The 27,999-nt window shown below is 44.6% G+C and overlaps 1 protein-coding gene across 4 annotated transcripts; it reads left to right on the top strand.

Annotated features, from left to right (window-relative positions):
• On the top strand, positions 1–27,816 carry LOC121535671 (phosphatidylinositol 4-phosphate 5-kinase type-1 gamma). Of its 4 annotated transcripts, XM_041842930.1 has the most exons (20): positions 262–350; positions 3,824–4,096; positions 4,830–4,867; positions 5,004–5,099; positions 5,404–5,534; positions 5,745–5,862; positions 10,725–10,877; positions 17,042–17,341; positions 17,592–17,791; positions 21,283–21,366; positions 21,489–21,540; positions 22,354–22,438; positions 22,883–23,041; positions 23,343–23,472; positions 23,635–23,670; positions 23,777–23,860; positions 23,993–24,509; positions 26,906–26,980; positions 27,341–27,424; positions 27,529–27,816. In XM_041842930.1, exons 4-20 carry the CDS (start codon positions 5,004–5,006, stop codon positions 27,529–27,531), a joined length of 2,307 nt encoding a protein of 768 aa, XP_041698864.1. In that variant the 5' UTR covers positions 262–350; positions 3,824–4,096; positions 4,830–4,867; the 3' UTR covers positions 27,532–27,816. The 4 variants fall into 4 exon arrangements, with proteins under 4 accessions (XP_041698861.1, XP_041698862.1, XP_041698864.1 ...); XM_041842927.1 differs by lacking the exon at positions 3,824–4,096 and having other exon boundaries at positions 1–350; XM_041842929.2 differs by lacking the exon at positions 262–350 and having other exon boundaries at positions 2,952–4,096.
• The last annotated feature ends 183 nt before the right edge of the window (positions 27,817–27,999 follow it).

The raw sequence follows: 27,999 nt of genomic DNA on the forward strand, positions 1-27,999 counted from the left end.
GGTTTATAATGCGCGAGATGAACAGTAGGATAGAGCCACAGCTGTGTACTATGCGACAAGACATCCACCGTATTGTGTGCATTATGCTCGTACAATTACCACGATGAAGATACGACGTTGAAAAGGCGATGAGGCCAACTATGTAGCCTATTCAACGTGATGTCAGAGTGTCCTATACATTCCATTGCATCAACGAAGGGCATATAGCGCGCCGCTTATCCGGGAATTGTAAATGGATGAGACTGCGACATCAGGGGAGGCCGGGGGAGGCATGCCCACATCCGGAGCCGAGAGATCGGACCAGATAGACATGGTCGGCTTCTCTCTCAAGCTTTCTTCTGCAGACATGGGTTCGTATGCCTGTGGTTTATTATGAGACGAATTGACTCCCAACATTTGCATTATTTAGAGCTCGTTCAGATGAGCTCAAGAGTCCGTAGAGCGCCAGCACCGTTCGATGGTGCGTAAAAGCGTTCATGCAGGTTTTGGTCCAGCTGTCAATTATGGTTTGTCTCAGTAGCCTAAATGATCTGTCAGTTTCCACACCTGATAAATGATTCATGTTAATAGGCATATAGCTAACCAAGATAGTCACTCTGCTATTTATGACAAGGACAAGACTAGATGCCAGCCACCACCAAAATCCTAAGTAATTAATGCAGACATTGAGCATGCAGAACAGAAGCTGATCTACCTCATTATAATGTACAGAATGCACAGGTTGTTAGGCAATGCATGGAGGTGAAGCCTCTGCCTCTGCTTTATCTGAGTGTCACGGAACGACCAGGTGAACCGGCTCGCACCTGGGGGCAGAGTATATAGGCAACAGCGCAATAGTTTAGCCTATTATAATATTCCTAGGTAGCCCTAAATATAGGAAAAGCACCTGGTACCAGATATGTATGTAAGCGGAAGCCAATTGTAATGGAAGAACAGAAAACTGAGTAGTTGCATTCTAGTCTGTTAAGGGATAATATATATTACATCAATCACAGAACCAAATCTCTCACGTGCGCTGGCCAGCTACTCAATTTGGTTTCTGTAACGAGGGACTATTACATAGATGGTTCCAGTGGCATTCATCTGGTATAACAGCACTATAATGTAACCAATCTTTATTTGAAGATGAGTCAGAGAGGAACTGGAAGCAGTGTGTGTGTATTAGATGTCATGTTAACTGAACCATCAAGCTGCACTCCATCTTCTGTGCTTCTTTTCAGTAAAGCCATGCAAGCAGAGTTGAACACACACACACACACACACACACACACACACACAGAGAAATACACTGAGTGTACGAAACATTAGGAACACCTGCTCTTTCCATGACAGACTGTCCAGGTGAAAGCTATGATCCCTTATTGATGTCACTTGTTAAATCCACTTCAATCATCAGTGTAGATTAAGGGGAGGAGACAAGCTCCAGTGCTTGAATAAATGAACCATGAAAAGTTGAATGCCATGGCAGATTCCATATTGCACATGGAGTAAATGGAAATGTAATGGGCAAAAGGGGTATTTGTGTTCATAGTTCACACATACAGGTAACTGCCAAAATAAAGGAAACACCAACATAAAGCGTCTTAATAGGGCGTTGGGCCACCACGAGCCAGAACAGCTTCAATGCACCTTGGCGTAGATTCTGCAAGTGTCTGGAACTCTATTGGAGGGATGCGACACCATTCTCCCATGAGAAATTCCATCATTTGGTGTTTTGTTGATGGTAGTGGAAAATGCTGTCTCAGGCGCCGCTCCAGAATCTCCCATAAGTGTTCAGTTGGATTGAGCTCTGGTGACTGAGATGGCCATGGCATATGGGTTACATCGTTTTCATGCTCATCAAACCATTCAGTGACCACTCATTCCCTGTGGATGGGGGCATTGTCATCCTATGGGGGCATAGCCATAGTAGCCAAAATAATATTTTATACATGACCCTAAGCATGATGGGATGTTAATTGCTTAACTAACTCAGGATTCACACCTGTGTGGAAGCAACTGCTTTCAATATACTTTGTATCCCTCATTTACTCAAGTGTTTCCTTTATTTTGGCAGTTACCTGTACGTTTGACATTGCAGTCATTTCACTGTTGCATTTTCACAGTTTTCCATCTGTAGAGAAGCAGCATTTCCCCCAACACACACACACACACACACACACACACAGAGAGAGAGAAACAGCCCTGATAATCAGTTTACCAGCAGCACTTAGATTAGTGACCGTGCTAGAGACTGGCATCTGGTCCACTCCTCATCCAGCAGACCTTTATCCCCTCTCTCTCTTTTTTCTCCCTCGCTCTCTCCTCTCTTTCCCCCCTCTCTCTCTCTCCTCTCCTCTTTTCCTCTCTCACTTTCTCTCGTATATTCTTTACACTCTCTTCTCATTTCTTTCTCTCTTCCCTTTTCTCTCCTCTTTACTCTTCTCTCTATTAACCCTAAAGAGTGGATTGGATTATATATAGGGCGGCAGGTAGCTTAGTGGTTAAGAGCGTTGTGCCAGTAACCGAAAGGTCGCTGGTTCTAATCCCCGAGCCGACTAGGTGAAAAATCTGTCGATGTGCCCTTGAGCAAGGCACTTAACCCTAATTGCTCATGTAAGTCACTCTGGATAAGAGCGTCTGCTAAATGACTAAAATGTAAATGTATAACATAATGTATTATTATTATATAAGACAGGAGCAGGACAGACACACTGAGCATCTTGGCTGCCATGGTGACTGATACGATACATTGATGTTCATGTGAATATAACCCCGTAGTTACTCACTCAGGGCATATTTGTGAGGCACTATGTTTCAGAATGCAGAAATTCAGTGTAAGGCTATTTGAAATAGCGCCTTATCCCTTTTATACATACTGTAGCTGAGCATTCTGACTTCCACCAGCACAAAACTACTGAAGGCTGAAGGTGTCCGATTTAGACTTGAATGAGCTTGAACGGTGGAGAATGTGGATGTGTTCAGTGTGTGTATGCACGTTTGTGTTTGCATGCTCGTGTGGGTGTGTGTGTATAACAGCTCTATCCCCTAGTCGGCAGTGTTGTGCTATATCTTACGCAACTCTTGTTTACGTCTCAAAAACACTCGGCATCAGGCGGCCATGTTCTGAGCCGGCCAGTGAGAGGCCTAACCCTCTTTATACCATAACACACACCTAACAGTTTAATGCCTGTAAATTCCAATACAATCTCTGTGTGCTCTTTCTCAGTGTTCTGTCTGTCTGATTGTTCTGAGAGTTCTGTCTGTCTAAGTGTTCTGTCTGAGTGTTCTGTTTCTGAGTGTTTCATAGGTGTTTTGAGTCTGAGCGTTTATCTTTCTGTGTTCCGTCTGTTGACTGTTCTGTCTGTCTGAGCGTTCCATCTGGGTTTGAGTCTCGGTGTTCTATCTTTCTGAATGTTCTGTCTGCTGAATGATCTGTCTGTTGAGTGTTCTGTATGTCTGAATCATCTGTCTTTCTGAGTGTTCTGCACATATACAGTAATTAGGAATAAAAATTCTGCATGACTGGCAAAGTCCTACAAAATACCCTGCTAGGAAGACAACCTTCCAGAAGCTAATCTGTAGTCTGAAGGCCGTTAGCCCAGAAGGCCGTTAGCCCAGTGTCATTGCTAGACCTGTAGGTCAATAACTAACAAGGTTGGGTCGGCTCTGTTGTGTGTCTCATTGTTTCGACCCTGGCGTGTGTGTCTCTGTCTGTCTGTCTGTCTGTCTGTCTGTCTGTCCGTCCTCTCTCTATCTCTCTCTTTTGCGCTCTCGCTTTCTTTCTCTCTCTCTCTCGCTAAACCTCTGTCACAGGCCAACTTCCTGCCTCTTGTTGTTCCAGTGGCTGGCACCCCTCTTAATCCTGCACTCTGATTGGCTGCTGACTGCTCAGGGCATCCGGTCTCCTGGGAGACGGTGGTGGTGTCAACCAATAACAGGGAGTTCAGATTAAAGAGCCAGGACTTATCTGCTCCAGAAATAGATTTTATCTACGTCAACTGCAGACACCAACTAGCGGCAGGTCTGAATTTTGGGGTGTTTTTGTATTTTTTAGTGTGTTTTTGTTAGCAGCATCTGGAATACCATTTTACCTTCAGACTTGAGTGACAGAGAGGTGAGTGAGACATTCAAAACTCTTAAAGGGTAGATGTGTTTACGCAAACTCAGGGTTTGCACTCTCATAAGTGTTAAAGGTATTACGGTATGTACAACCAGAAGTGTTTATTGGGTTGAGTCTGGCTGTGCTTGTACAGATCCAGGAAGATGAGCTCTAATGTACTACCAGTGGGTATTTTGATTTAATTTGTGGATTTGTTATTTGAATTCTGGGCATCAGCATTAGTTAACTACCCTCTTCAAGCCTAGAAAAAGGTGTGAAGAATACAAACGTAATATAATGCATTTGATGGATAGGTCCGTGTTTGTGTGACACCTTGTTGGGTTGGTAAGTGATGACCACCTGCACCTGGCTGCCAACGAGGGCAGGGGTCCAGCATTGTATGGTTAGGGTAGCATGAGTCAAGTCATGTGTCAGGTTGATGTGTGTTTCTGTGTGTGTGAGTGTGTGTCGGTAATGTCAGTGTGTGTTGTGTATGGTGTCCAACACTGGTGATAGTAGACTTGGGTTGGGCCGTTGTTATTCTTCACCACACCCATCTAGCTGATGTTTTCCAGAGGGAATACACCTTTAACAGTAGTAGAGATAAAGTAACACAGATGTATGTGGTTTTGGTCTTTTTAAACCCTCCTGGCAATAACAGGTGCATACTGGTGCCTTTAATCCTGGTTCATGCATGTATCTCACAGTATGCATGGATGTTCTCTCTTTCTCCTCTGTTCATCAACAGAAGACGCTGGTCGTAGGAGGTCTACAACAATTAGCGAGGTGAGGGCTAGTTACACACACACACACACACACACACACACACTAAACATACCTAAAATTACATATGTTTTTGTGCAGTACAGCATGCAGTGTAAGTAACACATAAGTAAAGCAAGTCTCCCCTCTTCTCTCTCAGATGCCGTCCCCCACAGCTCAGGGTCTAGGCCCAGGTCAGGAGAAGAAGATCGGCCACAGGAGAGTAGACGCCTCTGGAGAGACCACCTATAAGAAGGTACACTACTCCTTTCCTCTTCTGCATCCCTCTCTCTCGCTCTCCTTCCTCTCTCGTCTTCATGTTCTTCTTCTATTCTCTCTCCTCCCTCCATCCAATACCTCTCTCCTGCTTCCCTCTCTTCCATGTCCTCTCCTACCTCTCTGTTTTCTTCCTCCTTCTTCTCCCCATCCCAGACCTTTCTGTACTTCTTTGACTTCTCCTCTTACCAGTCCTCCTCTCATCCTTTTCCTCCCTCATATTTGTTTTCATGGATCTGTTTTAGTGACTTGTGGTTTGTAACCTGCCTGACTGTGCCCTCCAGACCACGTCCTCTGCCCTGAAAGGTGCCATCCAGCTGGGCATCGGCTACACGGTGGGCAACCTGAGCTCCAAGCCAGAGAGAGATGTCCTCATGCAGGACTTCTACGTGGTCGAGAGCATCTTCTTCCCCAGGTGTGTGTCTGACTTTGTGTGTGTGTGTGGATGGCAGATGTGTTTGTATGTTTATAAATGGGGAGGGGGTGTTTTTGTTTGTGTGTGTATATAGTCACTCAAAACACCTACAATGTGAAATGCTCTCTAGTACAATAACTCTTCTCTCCCTTTCTCGCTCCTGTCTTTCTCTCTTTCTGGCTCTCTTCCTCACTCCCATCATCTCTCCAGTGAGGGAAGTAACCTGACTCCTGCCCATCACTACCCAGACTTCAGGTTTAAGACCTACGCCCCCGTGGCCTTCCGTTACTTCCGAGAACTGTTTGGAATCCGACCCGATGACTACCTGGTGAGAGACAGTTACCATAATAACCTCAGTAAACATAGCACTACAGATAGTCTTGTTAATATGTAGGTTAAAGCTGCAATAAGTAACCTTTTGGGCGACCCAACCAAATTCACATAGAAATGTGAGTTATATATCTGTCATTCTCATTGAAAGCAAGTCTAAGAAGTGGTAGATCTGTTCTATGTGTGCTATTTCTATGCTTCCCATTCTTAAGTTTTGTTTTTGCGTCTTTTACTTATGGTTTTGTACACCAGCTTCAAACAGCTGAAAATAACATATTTTTGCTTATGGAAAATATATTTCACAGTGGTTTAGATGGTACAATGATTCTCTACACAATGACAACGTGTTTTGTCACAAACTGAAATTAGGCAAACTATTAGAATTTTAGCAACCAGGAAATGGCATAGCGATTTCTGCATATTGCACCTTTAAATATGGTGTCCTACATCAGGTGATTAAATGCATAACTAACATGACATTCTGTGGATTTATCAAGGAAAAATAACCCTCTGTTATATCCAGTCTGGCTTTCCTGCTCCTCTGGCCCACACACACACACACACACACACACACACACACACATACATACACACACACACACAAACACAGAAATGCACAGAAATACACTGAGTGTACGAAACATTAGGAACACCTGCTCTTTCCATGACATCGACTATCCAGGTGAAAGCTATGATCCCTTATTGATATCACTTGTTAAATCCACTTCAATCAGTGTAGATTAAGGGGCGGAGACAGGTTAAAGAAGGATTTTTAAGCCTTGAGACAATTGAGACATGGATTATGTATGTGTGCCATTCAAATATTTAAGTACCTTTGAACAGGGTATGGTAGTAGGTGCCAGGTGCACCGGTTTGAGTGTGTCAACAACTGCAACGCTGCTGGGTTTTTCACGCGCAACAGCCAACTTGACACTACTGTGGGATGCATTGGAGTCAACATGGGCCAGCATCCCTGTGGACCGCTTTCGACACCTTGTAGAGTCCATGCCCCAACTAATTGAGGCTGTTCTGAGGGCAAAAGGGGATGCAACTCAATATTAGGAAGGTGTTCCTAATGTTTTGTACACTCAGTGTACATATGCATAGATTGACTCACACACACACACTTACACACACTGTAAATACGTGCACATACACACGTGCACACACAGTCACTACTATAAAATCACGCTCTACCTGCACCAGATGGAGATTAGCAGATTAAGCTCCATGACAACAGTAGACACTCAGTTACAGTATAGTCCTACTCAGAAACAACGTTTGTGTGTATCTGTTTCTATGTGTGTCTATGGGTTTCTATGCATGGTTTTACACTTACAATAAATAATAATATTTTAGTCTCATTGCATTAATCCAGCATGAAGAATCCATACCACAACATTTTAGTTTTTCTGAGTAAGGGTTACATACAGTGGGGGAAAAAAGTATTTAGTCAGCCACCAACTGTGCAAGTTCTCCCACTTAAAAAGATGAGAGAGGCCTGTAATTTTCATCATAGGTACATGTCAACGATGACAGACAAATTGAGAAAAGAAAATCACATTGTAGGATTTTTAATGAATTTATTTGCAAATTATGGTGGAAAATGAGTATTTGGTCACCTACAAACAAGCAAGATTTCTGGCTCTCACAGACCTGTAACTTCTTATTTAAGAGGCTCCTCTGTCCTCCACTCGTTACCTGTATTAATGGCACCTGTTTGAACTTGTTATCAGTATGAAAGACACCTGTCCACAACCTCAAACAGTCACACTCCAAACTCCACTATGGCCAAGACCAAAGAGCTGTCAAAGGACACCAGAAACAAAATGGTAGACCTGCACCAGGCTGGGAAGACTGAATCTGCAATAGGTAAGCAGCTTGGTTTGAAGAAATCAACTGTGGGAGCAATTATTAGGAAATGGAAGACATACAAGACCACTGATAATCTCCCTCGATCTGGGGCTCCACGCAAGATCTCACCCTGTGGGGTCAAAATGATCACAAGAACGGTTAGCAAAAATCCCAGAACACGGGGGGACCTAGTGAATGACCTGCAGAGAGCTGGGACCAAAGTAACAAAGCCTACCATCAGTAACACACTACGCCGCCAGGGACTCAAATCCTGCAGTGCCAGACGTGTCCCCCTGCTTAAGCCAGTACATGTCCAGGCCCGTCTGAAGTTTGCTAGAGTGCATTTGGATGATCCAGAAGAGGATTGTGAGAATGTCATATGGTCAGATGAAACCAAAATAGAACTTTTTGGTAAAAACTCAACTCGTCGTGTTTGGAGGACAAAGAATGCTGAGTTGCATCCAAAAAACACCATACCTACTGTGAAGCATGGGGGTGGAAACATCATGCTTTGGGGCTGTTTTTTTCTGCAAAGGGACCAGGACGACTGATCCGTGTAAAGGAAAGAATGAATGGGGCCATGTATCGTGAGATTTTGAGTGAAAACCTCCTTCCATCAGCAAGGGCATTGAAGATGAAACGTGGCTGGGTCTTTCAGCATGACAATGATCCCAAACACACCGCCCCGGCAACGAAGGAGTGGCTTCGTAAGAAGCATTTCAAGGTCCTGGAGTGGCCTAGCCAGTCTCCAGATCTCAACCCCATAGAAAATCTTTGGAGGGAGTTGAAAGTCTGTGTTGCCCAGCGACAGCCCCAAAACATCACTGCTCTAGAGGAGATCTGCATGGAGGAAAGGGCCAAAATACCAGCAACAGTGTGTGAAAACCTTGTGAAGACTTACAGAAAACGTTTGACCTGTGTCATTGCCAACAAAGGGTATATAACAAAGTATTGAGAAACTTTGTTATTGACCAAATACTTATTTTCCACCATAATTTGCAAATAAATTCATTAAAAATCCTACAATGTGATTATCTGGATTTTCTTTTCTCATTTTGTCTGTCATAGTTGACGTGTACCTATGATGAAAATTACAGGCCTCTCTCATCTTTTTAAGTGGGAGAACTTGCACAATTGGTGGCTGACTAAATACTTTTTTCCCCCCACTGTATCCTTGTGAAGAGACTGAGAGGATCTTCAAGCTCTCCCCTTAAGCTTGTTAAGCCCCTGTGTTTATCTGGCCTTCCAGACTCCACTTCAGGTTTCTGTAGAAATAAAAACCCTGCAAAGTGCCTAATGAAGGACCCACTGAAGCACCCTGTAAAGTGCCCTATCTGAAACTCTCCAGTGTCGGAAGTTTACATACACTTAGGTTGGAGTCACACATTTCTTGTTAACAAACTATAGTTTTGGCTAGTCGGTTAGGACATCTACTTTGTGCATGACACAAGTAATTTTTCCAACAATTGTTTACAGACAGATTATTTCACTTATAATTCACTGTATCACAATTCCAGTGGGTCAGAAGTTTACATACACTAAGTTGACTGTGCCTTTAAACAGCTTGGAAAATTCCCTAAAATGATGTCATGGCTTTAGAGGCTTCTGATAGGCTAATATACATCATTTGAGTTAATTGGAGGTGTACCTGTGGATGTATTTCAAGGCCTACCATCAAACTCAGTGCCTCTTTGCTTGACATCATGGGAAAATCAAAAGAAATCAGCCAAGACCTCAGAAAAAAATGTGTAGACCTCCACAAGTCTGGTTCATCCTTGGGAGCAATTTCCAAACGCCTGAAGGTACCACGTTCATCTGTACAAACAATAGTTCGCAAGTATAAACACCATGGGACAACGCAGCTGTCATACCGCTCAGGAAGTAGACGCGTTCTGTCTCCTTGAGATGATTGTGCTTTGGTGCGAAAAGTGCAAATCAATCCCAGAACAACAGCAAAGAACGTTGTGAAGATGTTAGAGGAAACAGGTACAAAAGTATCTATATCCACAGTAAAACGAGTCCTATATCGACATAACCTGAAAGGGCGCTCAGCAAGGAAGAAGCCACTGCTCCAAAACCGCCATAAAATAACCAGACTACGGTTTGCAACTGCACATGGGGACAAAGATCGTACTTTTTGGAGAAATGTCCTCTGGTCTGATGAAACAAAAATAGAACTGTTTGGCCATAATGACCATCGTTATGTTTGGAGGAAAAAGGGGGTAGCTTGCAAGCCGAAGAACACCATCCCAACCGTGAAGCACGGGGGTGGCAGCATCATGCTGTGGGGGTGCTTGGCTGCAGAAGGGCCTGGTGCACTTCACAAAATAGATGGCATCATGAGGAAGGAAAATGATGTGGATATATTGAAGCAACATCTCAAGACATCAGTCAGGAAGTTAAAGCTTGGTCGAAAATGGGTCTTCCAAATGGACAATGACCCCAAGCATACTTCCAAAGTTGTGGCAAAATGGCTTAAGGACAACAAAGTCAAGGTATTGGAGTGGCCATCACAAAGCCCTGACCTCAATCCTATAGAAAATTTGTGGGCAGAACTGAAAAAGCGTGTACGAGCAAGGAGGCCTACAAACCTGACTCAGTTACACCAGCTCTGTCAGGAGGATTGGGACAAAATTCACCCAACTTATTGTGGGAAGCTTGTGGAAGGCTACCCGAAACGTTTGACCCAAGTTAAACAATTTAAAGGCAATGCTACCAAATACTAATTGAGTGTATGTAAACTTCTGACCCACTGGGAATGTGATGAAAGAAATAAAAGCTGAAATAAATCATTCTCTCTGCTATTATTCTGACATTTCACATTCTTAAAATAAAGTGGTGATCCTAACTGACCTAAAACAGGGAATTTTTACTAGGATTAAATGTAAGGAATTGTGAATAACTGAGTTGAAATGTATTTGGCTAAGGTGTATGTAAACTTCCGACTTCAACTGTATCTCTATGACACACTTATCTAACCTGTGTGTATATCTATGCTCTCTCCAGTACTCTCTATGTAACGAGCCACTGATCGAGCTGTCCAACCCGGGGGCCAGCGGCTCCATATTCTATGTAACCAGGGACGATGAGTTCATCATCAAAACAGTCAATGCCAAGGAGGCAGAGTTTCTGCAGAAACTACTTCCTGGATACTACATGGTTAGTATGTCACAAGCCCCTCCTTCATTCTAATAAATAAAAGTGTTTGTGTTGATCACTTTGACCTTTGGCCCCTGGGGTTAACCTATGGTCAGCTGTGACGCTAATGGGGGTAGGCACACTACTAAGACACATGCCTAAAGCACACACACAACCAGAGGCTTTGAATCCAGCTGACTCACGTCTGTCAGGTGTATATGGGCCAGGAGCTGGGTCACTCCAGGCATAATCTGCAGGGGCATTTTCTTGTTAATATTGTTATTATAATAAGGTTTTTATAACGTATAGCAAGCTTATCAATAAAACCTATGTACAGTATTCTTGTTTTTGTATCAATGTATGGTTTTATGAACATTCATTTCCCAGACATTTCTATTTCAAATTTTTTTGAAGGGGAAATGTTAGTCACACTTTATTTGGATAGTCCCAAATAGATGATCTACAGATGGTCCTACTATCAACAAACTGCAGTGCCTTCAGAAGGTATTTAGAAAGTATTCATACCCCTTGACTTATTCCACATTTTGTTGTGTTACAGCCTGAATTCAAAATGGATTAAATATATTTTTTTCTCATACATCTACACACAATACCCCATAATGACAAAGTAAAACATGTTTTTAGACATTTTTGCAAATGTATTGAAAATGAAATACAGAAATATCTCATTCAAATAAGTATTCACATACCTGAATCAATACATTGTTAGAATCAGCTTTGGCAGCGATTACAGCTGGTAGTCTTTCTGGGTAAGTCTCTAAGAGCTATGCACACCTGGATTTTACAATATTTGCACATTATTCTTTTTAAAATTCTTCACGCTCTGCGATGTTGGTAGTTGATCATTGCTACACAGCTGTCCTGCTTAAAGGTGAATTTGTCTCCCGGTGTCTGTTGGAAAGCAGACAGAGCCAGGTCTTCCTCTAGGATTTTGCATGTGATTAACTCTATTCAGTTTCTTTTTATCATAAAATAACTCCCTACTTCTTGCTGATGACAAGCATACCCATAACATGATACAGATTCCACCATGCTTGAAAAAATGAAGAGTGGTACTCAGAGTAGTGTTGTTGTTTTTTACCCATCTTTACATTGGAGGCATTGGAAAACCTCCCTGGTCTTTGTAGTTGAATCTGTGTTTGAAATTCACTGCTCATCTGAGGGACCTTACAAATAATTGTATGTGTGGGGTACAGAGATGAGGTAGTCATTCAAAAATCATGTTAAACACTATCATTGCGCACAGAGTGAGTATATGCAACTTATGTGACTTGTTAAGCAAATTTGTACTCTTATTTAGGCTTGCCATAAAGGGGTTGAATACGTCTTGATTCAAGACATTTCAGCTTTTCATTTTCTATTAATTTGTAAAAATGTCTTAAAACATTATTCCACTTTGACATTATGGGGTATTGTGTATAAGCCAGTGACACAAAATCTAAATGTAATCAATTTTAAATTCAGGCTGTAATACAACAAATTGTGAAAAAAGGGGTGTGAATACTTTCTGAAGGCACTGCATCTGTTGATGAGCAAATGCTTGCTAAGGTTAGGGTTAGGGTTAAAATAAGGGTAGGGGTTAAGGTTGTAGGGTTCGGGTTCGGGTTCGGGTTAGTGGAGTTTATATGTTGTTTAAGTGATAATGCCAGAGAAGATGGTGTTTGGAGGATACAGTGCATTTGGAAAGTATTCAGACCCTTTGACTTTTTCCACATTTTGTTACGTTACAGCCTTATTCAAAAATCAACTTACACACAATACCCCATAATGACAAAGCAAAAACAGGTTTTTAGACATTTTACCAAATGACGCTACAAGCTCGGCAAACCTGTATTTGGGGAGTTTCTCCCATTCTTCTCTGCAGATCATCTCCAGCACTGTCAGGTTGGATGGGGAGCGTCACTGCAAAGCTATTTTCAGGTCTCCAGAGATGTTCGTGCGGGTTCAAGTCCGGGCTCTGGCTGGGCCACTCAAGGACATTCAGAGACTTGTCCCGCAAATTTCTAAAAACCTGTTATGGGGTATTGTGTGAAGATTGATGAGGATTCTATTTTATTTCATGAATTTTTTATCAAATGTTATTGTATTCACACTATTTAATCCTTTCAGGAGATATAGTCCCAACACAAATCGAGGGTTGCTACCCATGCCAGCTGGTCGTTTGTTCTATCAGTTCGGTTGCCAGAGACTCACCCAGTCGTTAAGTATTTTTGTTCAGTACCCAGTCGTTCGTTCAAAATGTTCTATTGTCTTATTGGCTGGCAACGTTCTTATCCCTTACTTCCTAGCTAGCCAACTATGGCTAAATTACAGTCACGTCAAAAAGTGCAGCCAGAATAACAGCAAAGTAGCTGCATTTGCATTTGTTTAAGCTGTTTTCTAGTGACATTTATTTGAATACATCCATAACAATGAGCTAATGATGCACAATTTCACCTGGCATAGAACATGTGCTCTCTCGTCAGGACACTGTTGTTTAGAGGAGCTAGCCAACAACACAGCTAACACAATCACTTCAACCTGAAGCTGAAAAGACTGCAAACTACACTGAACAAAAATATAAATGCAACATGCAACAATTTCAAAGATTTTACTGAGTAACAGTTCAATAAAGGTAATCAGCCAATTTAAATAAATTCATAAGGCCCTAATCTATGGATTTCACATAACTGGAAATACAGATATGCATCTGTTAGTCACAGATACCTTAAGAAAAGGTAGGGGCATGGATCAGAAAACCAGTCAATATCTGGTGTGACCACCATTTGCCTCATACAGCGCGACACATCTCCTTCGCATAAAGAACTGGGACATTTTCAGCTTCCAGGAATTGTTTACAGATCCTTGCGACATGGGGCCATACATTATCATGCTGAAACATGAGGTGATGGAGGCGGATTAATGGCACGACAATGGGCCTCAGGATCTCGTTGTGGTATCTCTGTGCATTCAAATTGCCATTGATAAAATGCTATTGTGTTAATTGTCTGTAGCTTATGCTTGCCCATACCATAACCCCACAGACACCATGGGGCACTCTGTTCACGACGTTGACATCAGCAAACCGCTCACCTACATGACGCCATACACGCTGTCTGCCATCTGCCCGGTACAGTTGAAACCGGGATCCGGTCTTGAAGAGCACACTTCTCCAGCGTGCCAGTGGCCATTGAAGGTGTGCATTTGCCCAGTAAAGTTGGTTATGACGCCAAACTGCAGTCTGGTCAAGATCCTGGTGAGGACGACGAGCATGCAGATGAGCTTCCCTGAGACGGTTTCTGACTGTTTGTGCAAACCCTCAGTTTCATCAGCTGTCCGGGTGGCTGATCTCAGATAATCCCGCAGGTGAAGAAGCCGGATGTGGAGGTCCTGGGCTGGCGTGGTTACACGTGGTCTGCGGTTGTGAAGCCAGTTGGACTTACTTCCAAATTCTCTGAAACGATGTTGGAGGTGGCTTATGGTAGAGAAATGAACATTCAATTATCTGGCAACAGCTCTGGTGGACATTCCTGCAGTCAGCATGCCAATTTCACACTCCATCAATTTGAGACATCTGTGGCATTGTGTTGTGTGACAAAACTGCACATTTTAGAGTTGCCTTTTATTGTCCCCAGCAGAAGGTGCACCTGTGTAATGATTATGCTGTTTAATCAGCTTCTTGATATGCCACACCTGTCAGTTGGATGGATTATCTTGGCAAAGGAGAAATGCTCACTAACAGGAATGTAAACAAATTTGTGCACAGCATTTGAGATAGATAAGCTTGTTGTGCGTGTGGAACATTTCTGGGATCTTTTATTTCAGCTCATGAAACATGGGACCAACACTTTACATGTTGCGTTTATATTTTTGTTCAGTATAGCTGTGTTTTGTTTTGTTTAGTTTGACCTGTTTTCTATTGACATTAATTTGTATATATCCATAAAAATTATGCTGATTCATGATTTAGACTGGCTGAGAAAAGCTGCCTGCCTGCCTGTCTGTCTCGTCCCGACTCCCGACCCCTACACGTTCATTACTATGGGGTAGCTGGAGATCGAAATTTCAATATTGAAAGAATGTTGTAAATGTCAGAGAGACAGACAGCAAGGTTTATACACTGCTCAAAAAAATAAAGGGAACACTTAAACAACACAATGTAACTCCAAGTCAATCACACTTCTGTGAAATCAAACTGTCCACTTAGGAAGCAACACTGATTGACAATACATTTCTCATGCTGTTGTGCAAATAGAATAGACAACAGGTGGAAATTATAGGCAATTAGCAAGACACCCCCAATAAAGGACTGATTTTGCAGGTGGTGACCACAGACCACTTCTCAGTTCCTATGCTTCCTGGCTGATGTTTTGGTCACTTTTGAATGCTGGCGGTGCTTTCACTCTAGTGGTAGCATGAGACGGAGTCTACAACCCACACAAGTGGCTCAGGTAGTGCAGCTCATCCAGGATGGCACATCAATGCGAGCTGTGGCAAGAAGGTTTGCTGTGTCTGTCAGTGTAGTGTCCAGAGCATGGAGGTGCTACCAGGAGACAGGCCAGTACAACAGGAGACGTGGAGGAGGCCGTAGGAGGGCAACAACCCAGCAGCAGGACTGCTACCTCTGCCTTTGTGCAAGGAGGAGCAGGAGGAGCACTGCCAGAGCCCTGCAAAATGACCTCCAGCAGGCCACAAATGTGCATGTGTCTGCTCAAACGGTCAGAAACAGACTCCATGAGGGTGGTATGAGGGCCCGAATTCCACAGGTGGGGGTTGTGCTTACAGCCCAACACCGTGCAGGACGTTTGGCATTTGCCAGAGAACACCAAGATTGGCATATTCGCCACTGGTGCCCTGTGCTCTTCACAGATGAAAGCAGGTTCACACTGAGCACGTGACAGACGTGACAGAGTCTGGAGATGCCATGGAGAACGTTCTGCTGCCTGCAACATCCTCCAGCATGACCGGTTTGGCGGTGGGTCAGTCATGGTGTGGGGTGGCATTTCATTGGGGGGCCGCACAGCCCTCCGTGTGCTTGCCAGAGGTAGCCTGACTGCCATTAGGTACCGAGATGAGATCCTCAGACCCCTTGTGAGACCATATGCTGGTGCGGTTGGCCCTGGGTTCCTCCTAATGCAAGACAATGCTAGACCTCATGTGGCTGGAGTGTGTCAGCAGTTCCTGCAAGAGGAAGGCATTGATGCTATGGACTGGCCCGCCCGTTCCCCAGACCTGAATCCAATTGAGCACATCTGGGACATCATGTCTTGCTCCATCCACCAACGCCACGTTGCACCACAGACTGTCCAGGAGTTGGCGGATTCTTTAGTCCAGGTCTGGGAGGAGATCCCTCAGGAGACCATCCGCCACCTCATCAGGAGCATGCCCAGGCGTTGTAGGGAGGTCATACAGGCACGTGGAGGCCACACACACTACTGAGCCTCATTTTGACTTGTTTTAAGGACATTACATCAAAGTTGGATCAGCCTGTAGTGTGGTTTTCCACTTTAATTTTGAGGGTGACTCCAAATCCAGACCTCCATGGGTTGATAGATTTGATTTCCATTGATAATTTTTGTGTGATTTTGTTGTCAGCACATTCAACTATGTAAAGAAAAAAGAATTTAATAAGATTATTTCATTCATTCAGATCTAGGATGTGTTATTTTAGTGTTCCCTTTATTTTTTTGAGCAGTGTACAGATCTCCGCTGTTGAAAACCAATTGCTAGTCGAAAAGAAATGGGAGATAATGTTTAGAAGCTTTTTACAGTGGAGATCAAGTTTATAAATTGTTTGGCTGGGCTGATGAGACAGTGGATTGCGTAGTGAGATGGAACAGAGTAAATAGGCATTTCAACGTCATAGCTTTAGCTGGTGGTAACTTGTGGAATAGACAGCCACTGGAATGCGGTTTTAACCAATCAGCATCCAGGATTAGACTAACCCGTTGTATAATGATAATTATTGAACATCTACAAACTATCTACAAACCATTTACTTGGGACTATCCAGATAAAGTGTTACCGAAATGTTGAACTAGTCGAACTGACATGTCTCTGAAATCCACTGGATTTTTCATATCCCACTCAATATGATGGCCAATAGGATTTCATGTTGTTGCATGTAAAGAACACTGAAATAGGAACATAATTATATTTTTCTCACCCTCTCCTCCTCTCTCTAGAATCTGAATCAGAACCCGAGAACCCTGCTTCCTAAATTCTTTGGTCTCTACTGCGTCCAGTGTGGTGGTAAAAACATCCGTATTGTGGTCATGAACAATGTGTTACCGCGTGTCGTACGCATGCACCTCAAGTTTGACCTGAAGGGCTCCACGTATAAACGGCGTGCGTCGAAGAAAGAGAGGGAGAAATCTAATCCCACCTTTAAAGATCTGGACTTTATATCAGATGTACCGGACGGACTGACCCTGGATCTGGATACATATGGTGCTCTGCTCAAGACCCTTCAGAGAGATTGTCTGGTGAGAGAGAGGGAGGAGAGGGTTAGGGGAGGGAGGAGGAGAGGGTTAGGGGAGGGAGGAGGAGAGGGGAAGTAGAGTAGAGTAGGGTGGTTTGGGATGGGCTTACAGGGCAAACCCTGCAGAGAGATGGGGAGAGAGGGGAGTAGAGAATGGATGTGGAAGGAGGAGGAGGGGTGGATCCATTATGTGTCTGTGCTGTCTAGTAGCTCATTCATTCTGACCTCCATTCTCTGTCTGGGTGCAACCCCAGGTACTAGAGAGCTTTAAGATCATGGATTACAGTCTGCTGCTGGGGGTCCATAACCTGGGGCAGGCTGGGAGAGAGTCCCAGGGCTCACCAGCAGGGGGCAATGAGAAGAAGCCTGTTGCCCAGAGAGCCCTCTACTCGACTGCCATGGAGTCTATACAGGGAGGGAAGGCGTGTAGAGACACACTAGACCACGATGCTACGTGAGTTACCCAGCTAACACACACAGGCACAAGTGTGCACACAAACACACACACAATGATTCTATGTGTCTTGAAGTCTTCTCCCACTACATGAGATTCTCTCTCTTTCACACTCTCTCTCACACTCTCTCACACTCTCTCTCACACACTCTCTCTCTCACTCTCTCACGCTCTCTCTCACACTCTCTCACACACTCTCTCTATCTCTATCTCTCTCTCACACACTGTCTCTCTCTCACACTCTCTCTCTCCCACTCTCACGCTGTCTCTCTCTCTCTCTCTCTCTCTCTCTCTCTCTCTCTCACTGTCTCTCTCTCACTGTCTCTCTCTCTCTCTCTCTCTCTCTCTCTCTCTCTCTCTCTCTCTCTCTCTCTCTCTCTCTCTCTCTCACTGTCTCTCTCTCTCTCTCAATTCAATTCAATTTCAATTTCAATTTAAGGGTTTTATTGGCATGGGAAACGTATGTTAACATTGCCAAAGCAAGTGAAGTACACTGCTCAAAAAAATAAAGGGAACACTTAAACAACACAATGTAACTCCAAGTCAATCACACTTCTGTGAAATCAAACTGTCCACTTAGGAAGCAACACTGATTGACAATAAATGTCACATGCTGTTGTGCAAATGGAATAGACAACAGGTGGAAATTATAGGCAATTAGCAAGACACCCCCAATAAAGAAGTGGTTCTGCAGGTGGTGACCACAGACCACTTCTCAGTTCCTATGCTTCCTGGCTGATGTTTTGGTCACTTTTGAATGCTGGCGGTGCTTTCACTCTAGTGGTAGCATGAGACGGAGTCTACAACCCACACAAGTGGCTCAGGTAGTGCAGCTCATCCAGGATGGCACATCAATGCGAGCTGTGGCAAGAAGGTTTGCTGTGTCTGTCAGCGTAGTGTCCAGAGCATGGAGGCGCTACCAGGAGACAGGCCAGTACATCAGGAGACGTGGAGGAGGCCGTAGGATGGCAACAACCCAGCAGCAGGACCGCTACCTCCGCCTTTGTGCAAGGAGGAGCAGGAGGAGCACTGCCAGAGCCCTGCAAAATGACCTCCAGCAGGCCACAAATGTGCATGTGTCTGCTCAAACGGTCAGAAACAGACTCCATGAGGGTGGTATGAGGGCCTGACGTCCACAGGTGGGGGTTGTGCTTACAGCCCAACACTGTGCAGGACGTTTGGCATTTGCCAGAGAACACCAAGATTGGCAAATTCGCCACTGGCGCCCTGTGCTCTTCACAGATAAAAGCAGGTTCACACTGAGCACATGTGACAGACGTGACAGAGTCTGGAGACGCCATGGAGAACGTTCTGCTGCCTGCAACATCCTCCAGCATGACCGGTTTGGCGGTGGGTCAGTCATGGTGTGGGGTGGCATTTCTTTGGGGGGCCGCACAGCCCTCCATGTGCTCGCCAGAGGTAGCCTGACTGCCATTAGGTACCGAGATGAGATCCTCAGACCCCTTATGAGACCATATGCTGGTCAAATCAAATCAAATCAAATTTTATTGGTCACATGCGCCGAATACAACAGGTGCAGACATTACAGTGAAATGCTTACTTACAGCCCTTAACCAACAGTGCATTTATTTTTAACAAAAAAAGTAAAAATAAAACAACAACAAAAAAAGTGTTGAGAAAAAAAGAGCAGAAGTAAAATAAAATAACAGTAGGGAGGCTATATATACAGGGGGGTACCGGTGCAGAGTCAATGTGCGGGGGCACCGGCTAGTTGAGATAGTTGAAGTAATATGTACATAAAGGTAGAGTTAAAGTGACCTGCATAAATAATTAACAGAGTAGCAGCAGCGTAAAATGGATGGGGTGGGGGGGCAGTGCAAATAGTCCGGGTAGCCATGATTAGCTGTTCAGGAGTCTTATGGCTTGGGGGTAGAAGCTGTTGAGAAGTCTTTTGGACCTAGACTTGGCACTCTGGTACCGCTTGCCGTGCGGTAGCAGGGAGAACAGTCTATGACTAGGGTGGCTGGAGTCTTTGACAATTTTGAGGGCCTTCCTCTGACACCGCCTGGTATAGAGGTCCTGGATGGCAGGAAGCTTGGCCCCAGTGATGTACTGGGCCGTACGCACTACCCTCTGTAGTGCCTTGCGGTCGGAGGCCAAGCAGTTGCCATACCAGGCGGTGATGCAACCAGTCAGGATGCTCTCAATGGTGCAGCTGTAGAATTCTTTGAGGATCTGGTGCGGTTGGCCCTGGGTTCCTCCTAATGCAAGACAATGCTAGACCTCATGTGGCTGGAGTGTGTCAGCAGTTCCTGCAAGAGGAAGGCATTGATGCTATGGACTGGCCCGCCCGTTCCCCAGACCTGAATCCAATTGAGCACATCTGGGACATCATGTCTCGCTCCATCCACCAACGCCACGTTGCACCACAGACTGTCCAGGAGTTGGCGGATGCTTTAGTCCAGGTCTGGGAGGAGATCCCTCAGGAGACCATCCGCCACCTCATCAGGAGCATGCCCAGGCGTTGTAGGGAGGTCATACAGGCACGTGGAGGCCACACACACTACTGAGCCTCATTTTGACTTGTTTTAAGCACATTCTGTTTTTGTTGTCAGCACATTCAACTATGTAAAGAAAAAAGTATTTAATAAGATTATTTCATTCATTCAGATCTAGGATGTGTTATTTTAGTGTTCCCTTTATTTTTTTGAGCAGTGTAGATAGTAAACAAAAGTGAAATAAACAATAAATATTAACAGTAAACATTACACTCAGAAGTTCCAAAAGAATAAAGACATTTCAAATGTCATATTATGTATATATACAGTGTTGTAACAATGTGCAAATAGTTAAAGTACAAATGGGAAAATATATAAACATAAATATGGGTTGTATTTACAATGGTGTTTGTTCTTCACTGGTTGCCCTTTTCTTGTGGCAACAGGTCACAAATCTTGCAGCTGTGATGGCACACTGTGGTTTTTCACCCAGTAGATAAGGGAGTTTATCAAAATTGGGTTTGTTTTCGAATTCTTTGTGGATCGCTGTAATCTGAGGGAAATCTGTGTCTCTAATATGGTCATACATTTGGCAGGAGGTTAGGAAGTGCAGCTCAGTTTCCACCTCATTTTGTGGGCAGTGTGCACATAGCCTGTCTTCTCTTGAGAGCCAGGTCTGCCTACGGCGGCCTTTCTCAATAGCAAGGCTATGCTCACTGAGTCTGTACATTATCAAAGCTTTCCTTAAGTTTGGGTCAGTCACAGTGGTCAGGTATTCTCTCTCTCTCTCTCTCTCTCTCACACTGTCTCTCTCCTCCACACTGTCTATCTCACTGTCTCACTGTCTCTCTCTCTCTCTCTCTCTCTCTCTCTCTCTCTCTCTCTCTCTCTCTCTCTCACACACTGCTCTCTCTCTCTCTCTCTCTCTCTCTCTCTCTCACACACTGTCTCACACTCTCTCTCACTCTCTCTCTCACACACTCTCTCTCACTCTCTCTCTCTCTCTCTCTCTCTCTCTCTCTCTCTCGCCAGGATGGGTGGTATTCCTGCTGTGGATGGTAAAGGAGAAAGACTCCTTCTTTTTATTGGAATCATCGACATCCTGCAGTCCTACAGGTCAATTTCACAAAATCACTCATTGAGTTACTAATGTCCTACTAATCAATAGCACCAGTACTAATATAATGTATGAATCACTGAGTTATTTTTCTCATCCAGTTTTCTTTACTGTCCTGTAGGCTCATCAAGAAACTGGAACACTCATGGAAGTCTCTGATTAGTAGTGACGGGGTGAGTCCAGTCCTCAGACTGTAGCACCTTACCTAGGCTTCCACAGGCCTGGTGACTAGCACCTTACCTAGGCTTCCACAGGCCCGGTGACTAGCACCTTACCTAGGCTTCCACAGGCCCGGTGACTAGCACCTTACCTAGGCTTCCACAGGCCCGGTGACTAGCACCTTACCTAGGCTTCCACAGGCCCGGTGACTAGCACCTTACCTAGGCTTACACAGGCCCGGTGACTAGCACCTTACCTAGGCTTACACAGGCACGGTGACTAGCACCTTACCTAGGCTTACACAGGCACGGTGACTAGCACCTTACCTAGGCCTACACAGGCACGGTGACTAGCACCTTACCTAGGCTTACACAGGCACGGTGACTAGCACCTTACCTAGGCCTACACAGGCACGGTGACTAGCTGCTCTACATACAGCTGCACAATTCAAGGGTCGTTAACATTTACATTTACATTTTAGTCATTTAGCAGACGCTCTTATCCAGAGCGACTTACAGTTAGTGAGTGCATACATTTTTTATTTTATTTTTCATATCCTTTAAGGAGTAGCCTACAGATGGAATATGCCTCTGATACTGAGAATGGCTAGTAGGTTATTATTCTAGAACCAACTAGAGGTTTGAAAAGGTGACATGGACTAACTCTCCCATTTCAATAATTCACTATGCCTGACTTTGCAGATGTGTTTGTAGATTTTTTTACTAAGATGGTTTCCCCTTCTCTCTCTCGCTCTCTCGCTCTCTCGCTCTCTCGCTCTCTCGCTCTCTCGCTCTCTCGCTCTCTCTCTCTATCTCTCTCTCTCTCAGGACACAGTGTCGGTCCACAGGCCTAGTTTCTATGCAGACAGGTTCTACAAGTTCTGCAGCACCACTGTCTTCAGAAAGAGCTACTGTGAGTAGGAACACATTACACACTACATACTACAAATGTTTTTATTTGATATTTCGTGCATCTTATGAAAGCTTCGTAAAGCCTTCATATAGGCTTCATAAGCACTACATAAATGCTTCACAAATAATCTATAACTGTATAGCATGCTCTATAAAGATTCATAATGTAGCATAGCTGTGTGACATAACCATACATTTATTTGTTCACGTTTATTAATCCTTTATAGATCATGAAATACGGTTATAGATGATTTGTGACCCATTCATGTAGTGCTTATGAAGCCTATATGAATGCTTTTTGAAGCCTTCATAAGATACACTTCAAATAAAGCAGGACCGATATTTCTGCTCGCAAACCATATATCGAGATTGAGTAATTGATTCATTGAGTTTTCCTTCTGACTGATTTAATTTCCCTCTCCTTCTCTCATCTTCTCCCCTCCAGCCCTGAGGTCTTCTCCCTCCAAGAGGGGGCGAGGAGGGGCTCTGCCCGCGCCCCAAAACAGTGTCCAAACACAGCTCTCCAGAGAGAGAGAGGAGAACCAGGAGACCGAGGTTTTGCACCTCAGAGCGGCTCGCGGCTTCCACCTGCTGGAGGAGGACGGTAAGACAGTTACCACACTCCACATCCATGCAGAGGGTGACCTGAAAATGGCAGACAAGTGTTTGAGGACCGAGCTCTTTTCAACACAAGCTATTTGGGTGATGTGTCATGTTCTGTAGTGGTAGATTACTAATACTGATTATCACTATAATTCTAATAGTGTTGTCAATGTCAGCAATTTAATGAGGTCAATATAACTGTAATTCAAAATGGGGCTTTAATGGGTCTCTCTCGCTCTCTCTCTCTCTCTCTCTCTCTCTCGCTCTCTCTCTCTCTCTCTCTCTCGCTCTCTCTCTCTCAGGTCAGAGAGAGCACCCTCACACTCCTCCATCTTTTGAGGATGCGACCACAGCATCCATTGCGACCACTCTCTCCTCCAACAACTCTCTCCCTACCACACCGTTTGATACACCAGAACACCCACGCTTCAGGTACATGCACACACACACACACACACACACACACACACACACACACACACACACACACACACACACACACACACACACACACACACACACACACACACACACACACACAGACACACACACTCCTACATATACACACTCACCTTTCCCTGTTCTACCATTCAGGAGGCCAACTCACTCTCCATGGGACCGTGAAGGCAGGTAAGCAGTCTTATTTCTTACCCTTCAATCTAACACATCTCATTCCATCTGACCATTCTGCCTGTGATTGAAGTTCTGATGTCACTTCCTGTGCTATTCCATGTAGTTTCAGATCACAGCTGGAAGTAGTGGAGGTGCATGAGCAGACCGTCACTGTGGCGGTGGAGGTGAAGAGGGAACCTACAACCAGGTACACACACACACACACACACACACACACACACACACACACACACACACACACACACACACACACACACACACACACACACACACACACACACACACCTATCTGACAGTAGCGTTTCTATTTCTGTCACAGTGTGGTTCCAGAGGACCTACAGGACTCTAAAGTAATAGAGGAGGAAGTCATCACACAGACCACAGCTGCCCCCACCTCCTCTACACCTCCTTCAACCCCTCCTCCCTTCTCCGCCTCTTCATCCTCCACCCCTCCCTCCTCATTCCCACCAGCTTCCACTCTCCCTCGTTCACTTCCTCCCTCAGTCCCTTCCTCCTCTGCCCCTCACTCTAACTCCACTCTGCCCTCTTCTTTCACTTGTCCTTCCTCCACCCCTCAGTCATCAGCTCACATCGCCTCCACCCTTCCACCCTCTGCAGTCCCTCCAGCCTCCACCTCTCCCTCTTCCACCACTCCTGCATCCACCCATCCCTCCTCCTCTCCCCATTCTTCCCTCCTTCCCAGCACCCCTCCCTCCTCTCTCCCTCCGAGCCCCCAGGTAACAGCGGAACGCTATTCGTCCAATCATCTGTCCGTCACCTCCTCTGTCAGCCACAACTCACTGGAGGGGGAGGTGCCAGTCTCTGACATCTATTTCGTAAGTCGTGCGTGTGCGTGTGTGTGTGCTTGACTGCGTGTGTGTGTGTGTGTGTGTGTGTGTGTGTGTTGAATGTGACAGTCTTCAGCCGTGGAGCTCTTTTTGTTTGCTGGGGGTTTGGATTTCTTACAGTCGGACAGTAAGGACATTTACATTTACAGTAAGGACAGCATGGTTGATCTATGAGGGTGAGGGTATGTGTAGTTTGCTGCCATCGATCATTGATCATTAATCACAAATGTGGCTTTAAAGCATGTGGCGATGTTGGTTCTCTCACTGCGATGTTAGATTGAATCCTGAGACATCACATGCTGGATTGTAACTATACTGCTGAAATAGCAACCAGGAGAGACTTCAGTATACAGCACTAAAAGTGTATTTTGTGTTCTGTTGTGTGGATTGCATGCATGGTGCTCATGCCTGGCCGATCCATATTAATCCAGTCGTGATTCATAATCACTCAGTCGTGTGATTCATAATCACTCAGTCGTGTGATTCATAATCACTCAGTCGTGTCATTCATAATCACTCAGTCGTGTCATTCATAATCACTCAGTCGTGTCATTCATAATCACTCAGTCGTGTCATTCATAATCACTCAGTCGTGTCATTCATAATCACTCAGTCGTGTCATTCATAATCACTCAGTCGTGTCATTCATAATCACTCAGTCGTGTCATTCATAATCACTCAGTCGTGTGATTCATAATCACTCAGTCGTGTCATTCATAATCACTCAGTCGTGTCATTCATAATCACTCAGTCATGTCTGTATATGTTGTCAACAGTAGTCAGTAACATAATGGTGGTTCATTCAACCCACAGTGATCTCCAAATGTGACACATTTTTTATTGTTTTGGCTCTGTACTCCAGCACAATAATGTAATTGCTAAAATATACTTACAGTTGAAATCGGAAGTTTACATACACTTAGGTTGACTATGAGGTTAAAGTACAGACTGTCAGCTTTAATGTGAGGGTATATAAGTATCATACCCGTGTAGCTCAGTTGGTAGAGCATGGTGCTTGCAACACCAGGGTTGTGTGTTTGATTCCCACGGGGGACCAGTATGAAAAAAAAATAATGTATGCACTCACTAACTGTAAGTTGCTCTGGACAAGAGCGTCTGCTAAATGACTAAAATGTAAAAATACCCCCCCCCCAAACATGCTAACCTCCTCTATTATTGTACACTGTTAGAAAAAAAGGTGCTATCTAGAACCAAAAAGGTTTATTCGGCTGTCCCCGTAGGAGAACCCTTTGAAGAACCCCTTTTGGTTCCAAGTAGAACCCTTTTGGGTTCCATGTGGAACCCTTTCCACAGAGAGTTCTACATCAAACCCAAAAGAGTTCAACCTGGAGCCAAAAAGGGTTCTACCTGGAACCAAAAACAGTTCACCTATGGGGACAGCCACAGAACCCTTTTGGAACCCTTTTTTCTAAGAGTGTAATGGTGAGAGGTTAGTAAAACAGGGTTACTGTCCAAATACTGTTGGAGCTCACTATACAGTATGTTCTTTCTTCATCCATTTTGGAGATGTATTATTCCATTCTGTTCACCATCTTCACTCTCTTTTTACTCTCTCTCCGCTGTCCCATCCAACACCTGTCACACTCCCTCTGTCCATCTCTTTCTCCCTGTGTGTGTGTCTCTCTCTCTCTCTCTCTCTCTCTCTCTCTCTCTCTCTCTCTCTCTCTCTCTCTCTCTCTCTCTCGCTCTCTCTCTCTCTCTCTCTCTCTGTCTCTCTCTCTCTCTCTCTCTGTTTCTCTCTCTCTGTCTCTCTCTCTCTGTTCTCTCTCTCTCTCTCTCTCTCTCTCTCTCTCTGGCTCTCTCTCTCTGTCTCTCTCTCTCTATCTGTCTCTCTCTCTCACTTTCTCTTTCTTTCTTTCTCTCTCTCTTTCTTTCTCTGTGTGTCTCTCTCTCTCTCTCTCTCACTCCCACTCTCATTCTTATTCTCACTCTCTCTCTTTCTCTTTCTCTTTCTTTCTCTCTCTCTTTCTTTCTCTGTGTCTGTCTGTCTGTCTCTCTCTTTCTTTCTCTCTCTCTCTAACTCTCACTCTCACTCTCACACTCTCTCTTTCTTTCTCTCTGTGTGTCTCTCTCACTCTCACTCTCACTCTCACTCTCACTCCTACTCTCTCTCTCTCTCTCTCTCTCTCTCTCTCTCTCTCTCTCTCTCTCTCTCTCTCTCTCTCTCTCTCTCTCTCTCTCTCTCTCTCTCTCTCTCTCTCTAGCCATTCTCCCTCTGTTTCTCATACTCTTACCTTTTCCATAGCTGCGTTTGCAACAGCTAATGGGGATCCTAATAAAATACCAAATCCAAATACTCTTCATCTACCCCCTGTCCTTACATGTGTGTATGTGTGTCTGCATGTGTGTGTGTGTATTATCAGTATGCTGATGGGAGATACTGGGTGTACTCCCCAATTCTGGGTCGTAAGAAGCTCAACTCAAGCTCGAGCTGCAATGTAAGTCATGGCTGCTGGTTGCACAAGCCCTAGTGATTTGTAGTCTAACGTAAAGTAGTGACGACTGGTGTAGGCTTCCTTCTCCAGATTCGGAGCTTGTAATGCCCATCTCAAATCAACCCCTACCCTACCTAGCCCCTTAGGCACCTTTTGTAGCCTAGATCTGAAAGGATTGGACAAGTGTGAGCAAAATGGAAAAAACTAAACAACTAACACCTACAATATGGTTACATGGAGCTATTTAGGACTTGTAGAATGTCTTCCTCCCTACATGTAATTGTCTCTCTCTCCTCCTGGTCTTGTGGGGGTGCTGCCCTGTGTGTGTCTGCTGCCCCTGCTGATTGGCTGGTGTAACAACAGAATCAGGAGGACAGGAGCTGGATGTACTCTCCGCTGCACTACGGCTCAGAGTCCAGACATGGCTCTGACGGGGAGAGCCAGATGGTAAGTGTGCACTTCATTAATACCCCATACAGAGAAGTGTTTACTTGGCTCATACCCTAACTCACTCTCCCTCTCTCTCAAATCCCTCTTTCATTTTTTACTAGTAAGTTGTGTGAAGTATCCAATGCAAGCAAATCACTTGAGAGGATTGAAGACTACAGACTGAAGCTGTGATGCTTTACGAAGCCTCACAAAGCCCCATGAATGTTCTACAGCGTTCTGTAACCCTTGTGGCCCAAGCTGCATGTGAAGGCTTGTTTTACCCACTGGGATGAAGAAGTACTCTGTGGGAAGACTTATTGAAATTAAATGTTTCTGCTTTGGCACCACTTTCCCCAACACACACACACACACACACACACACACACACACACACACACACACACACACACACACACACACACACACACACACACACACACACACACACACACACACACACACACACACACACACACACACACACACACACACACACACACACACACACACCACCATTGTTTCCTAACAAAGTATGCAACAATACCGCTTCATTTGCCACAGAATCAACTCATAAACATAAAAGGATGCATAAT

This window comes from Coregonus clupeaformis, chromosome 21 (genome assembly GCF_020615455.1).
Source record: "Coregonus clupeaformis isolate EN_2021a chromosome 21, ASM2061545v1, whole genome shotgun sequence".
Classification (NCBI taxonomy): domain Eukaryota; kingdom Metazoa; phylum Chordata; class Actinopteri; order Salmoniformes; family Salmonidae; genus Coregonus; species Coregonus clupeaformis.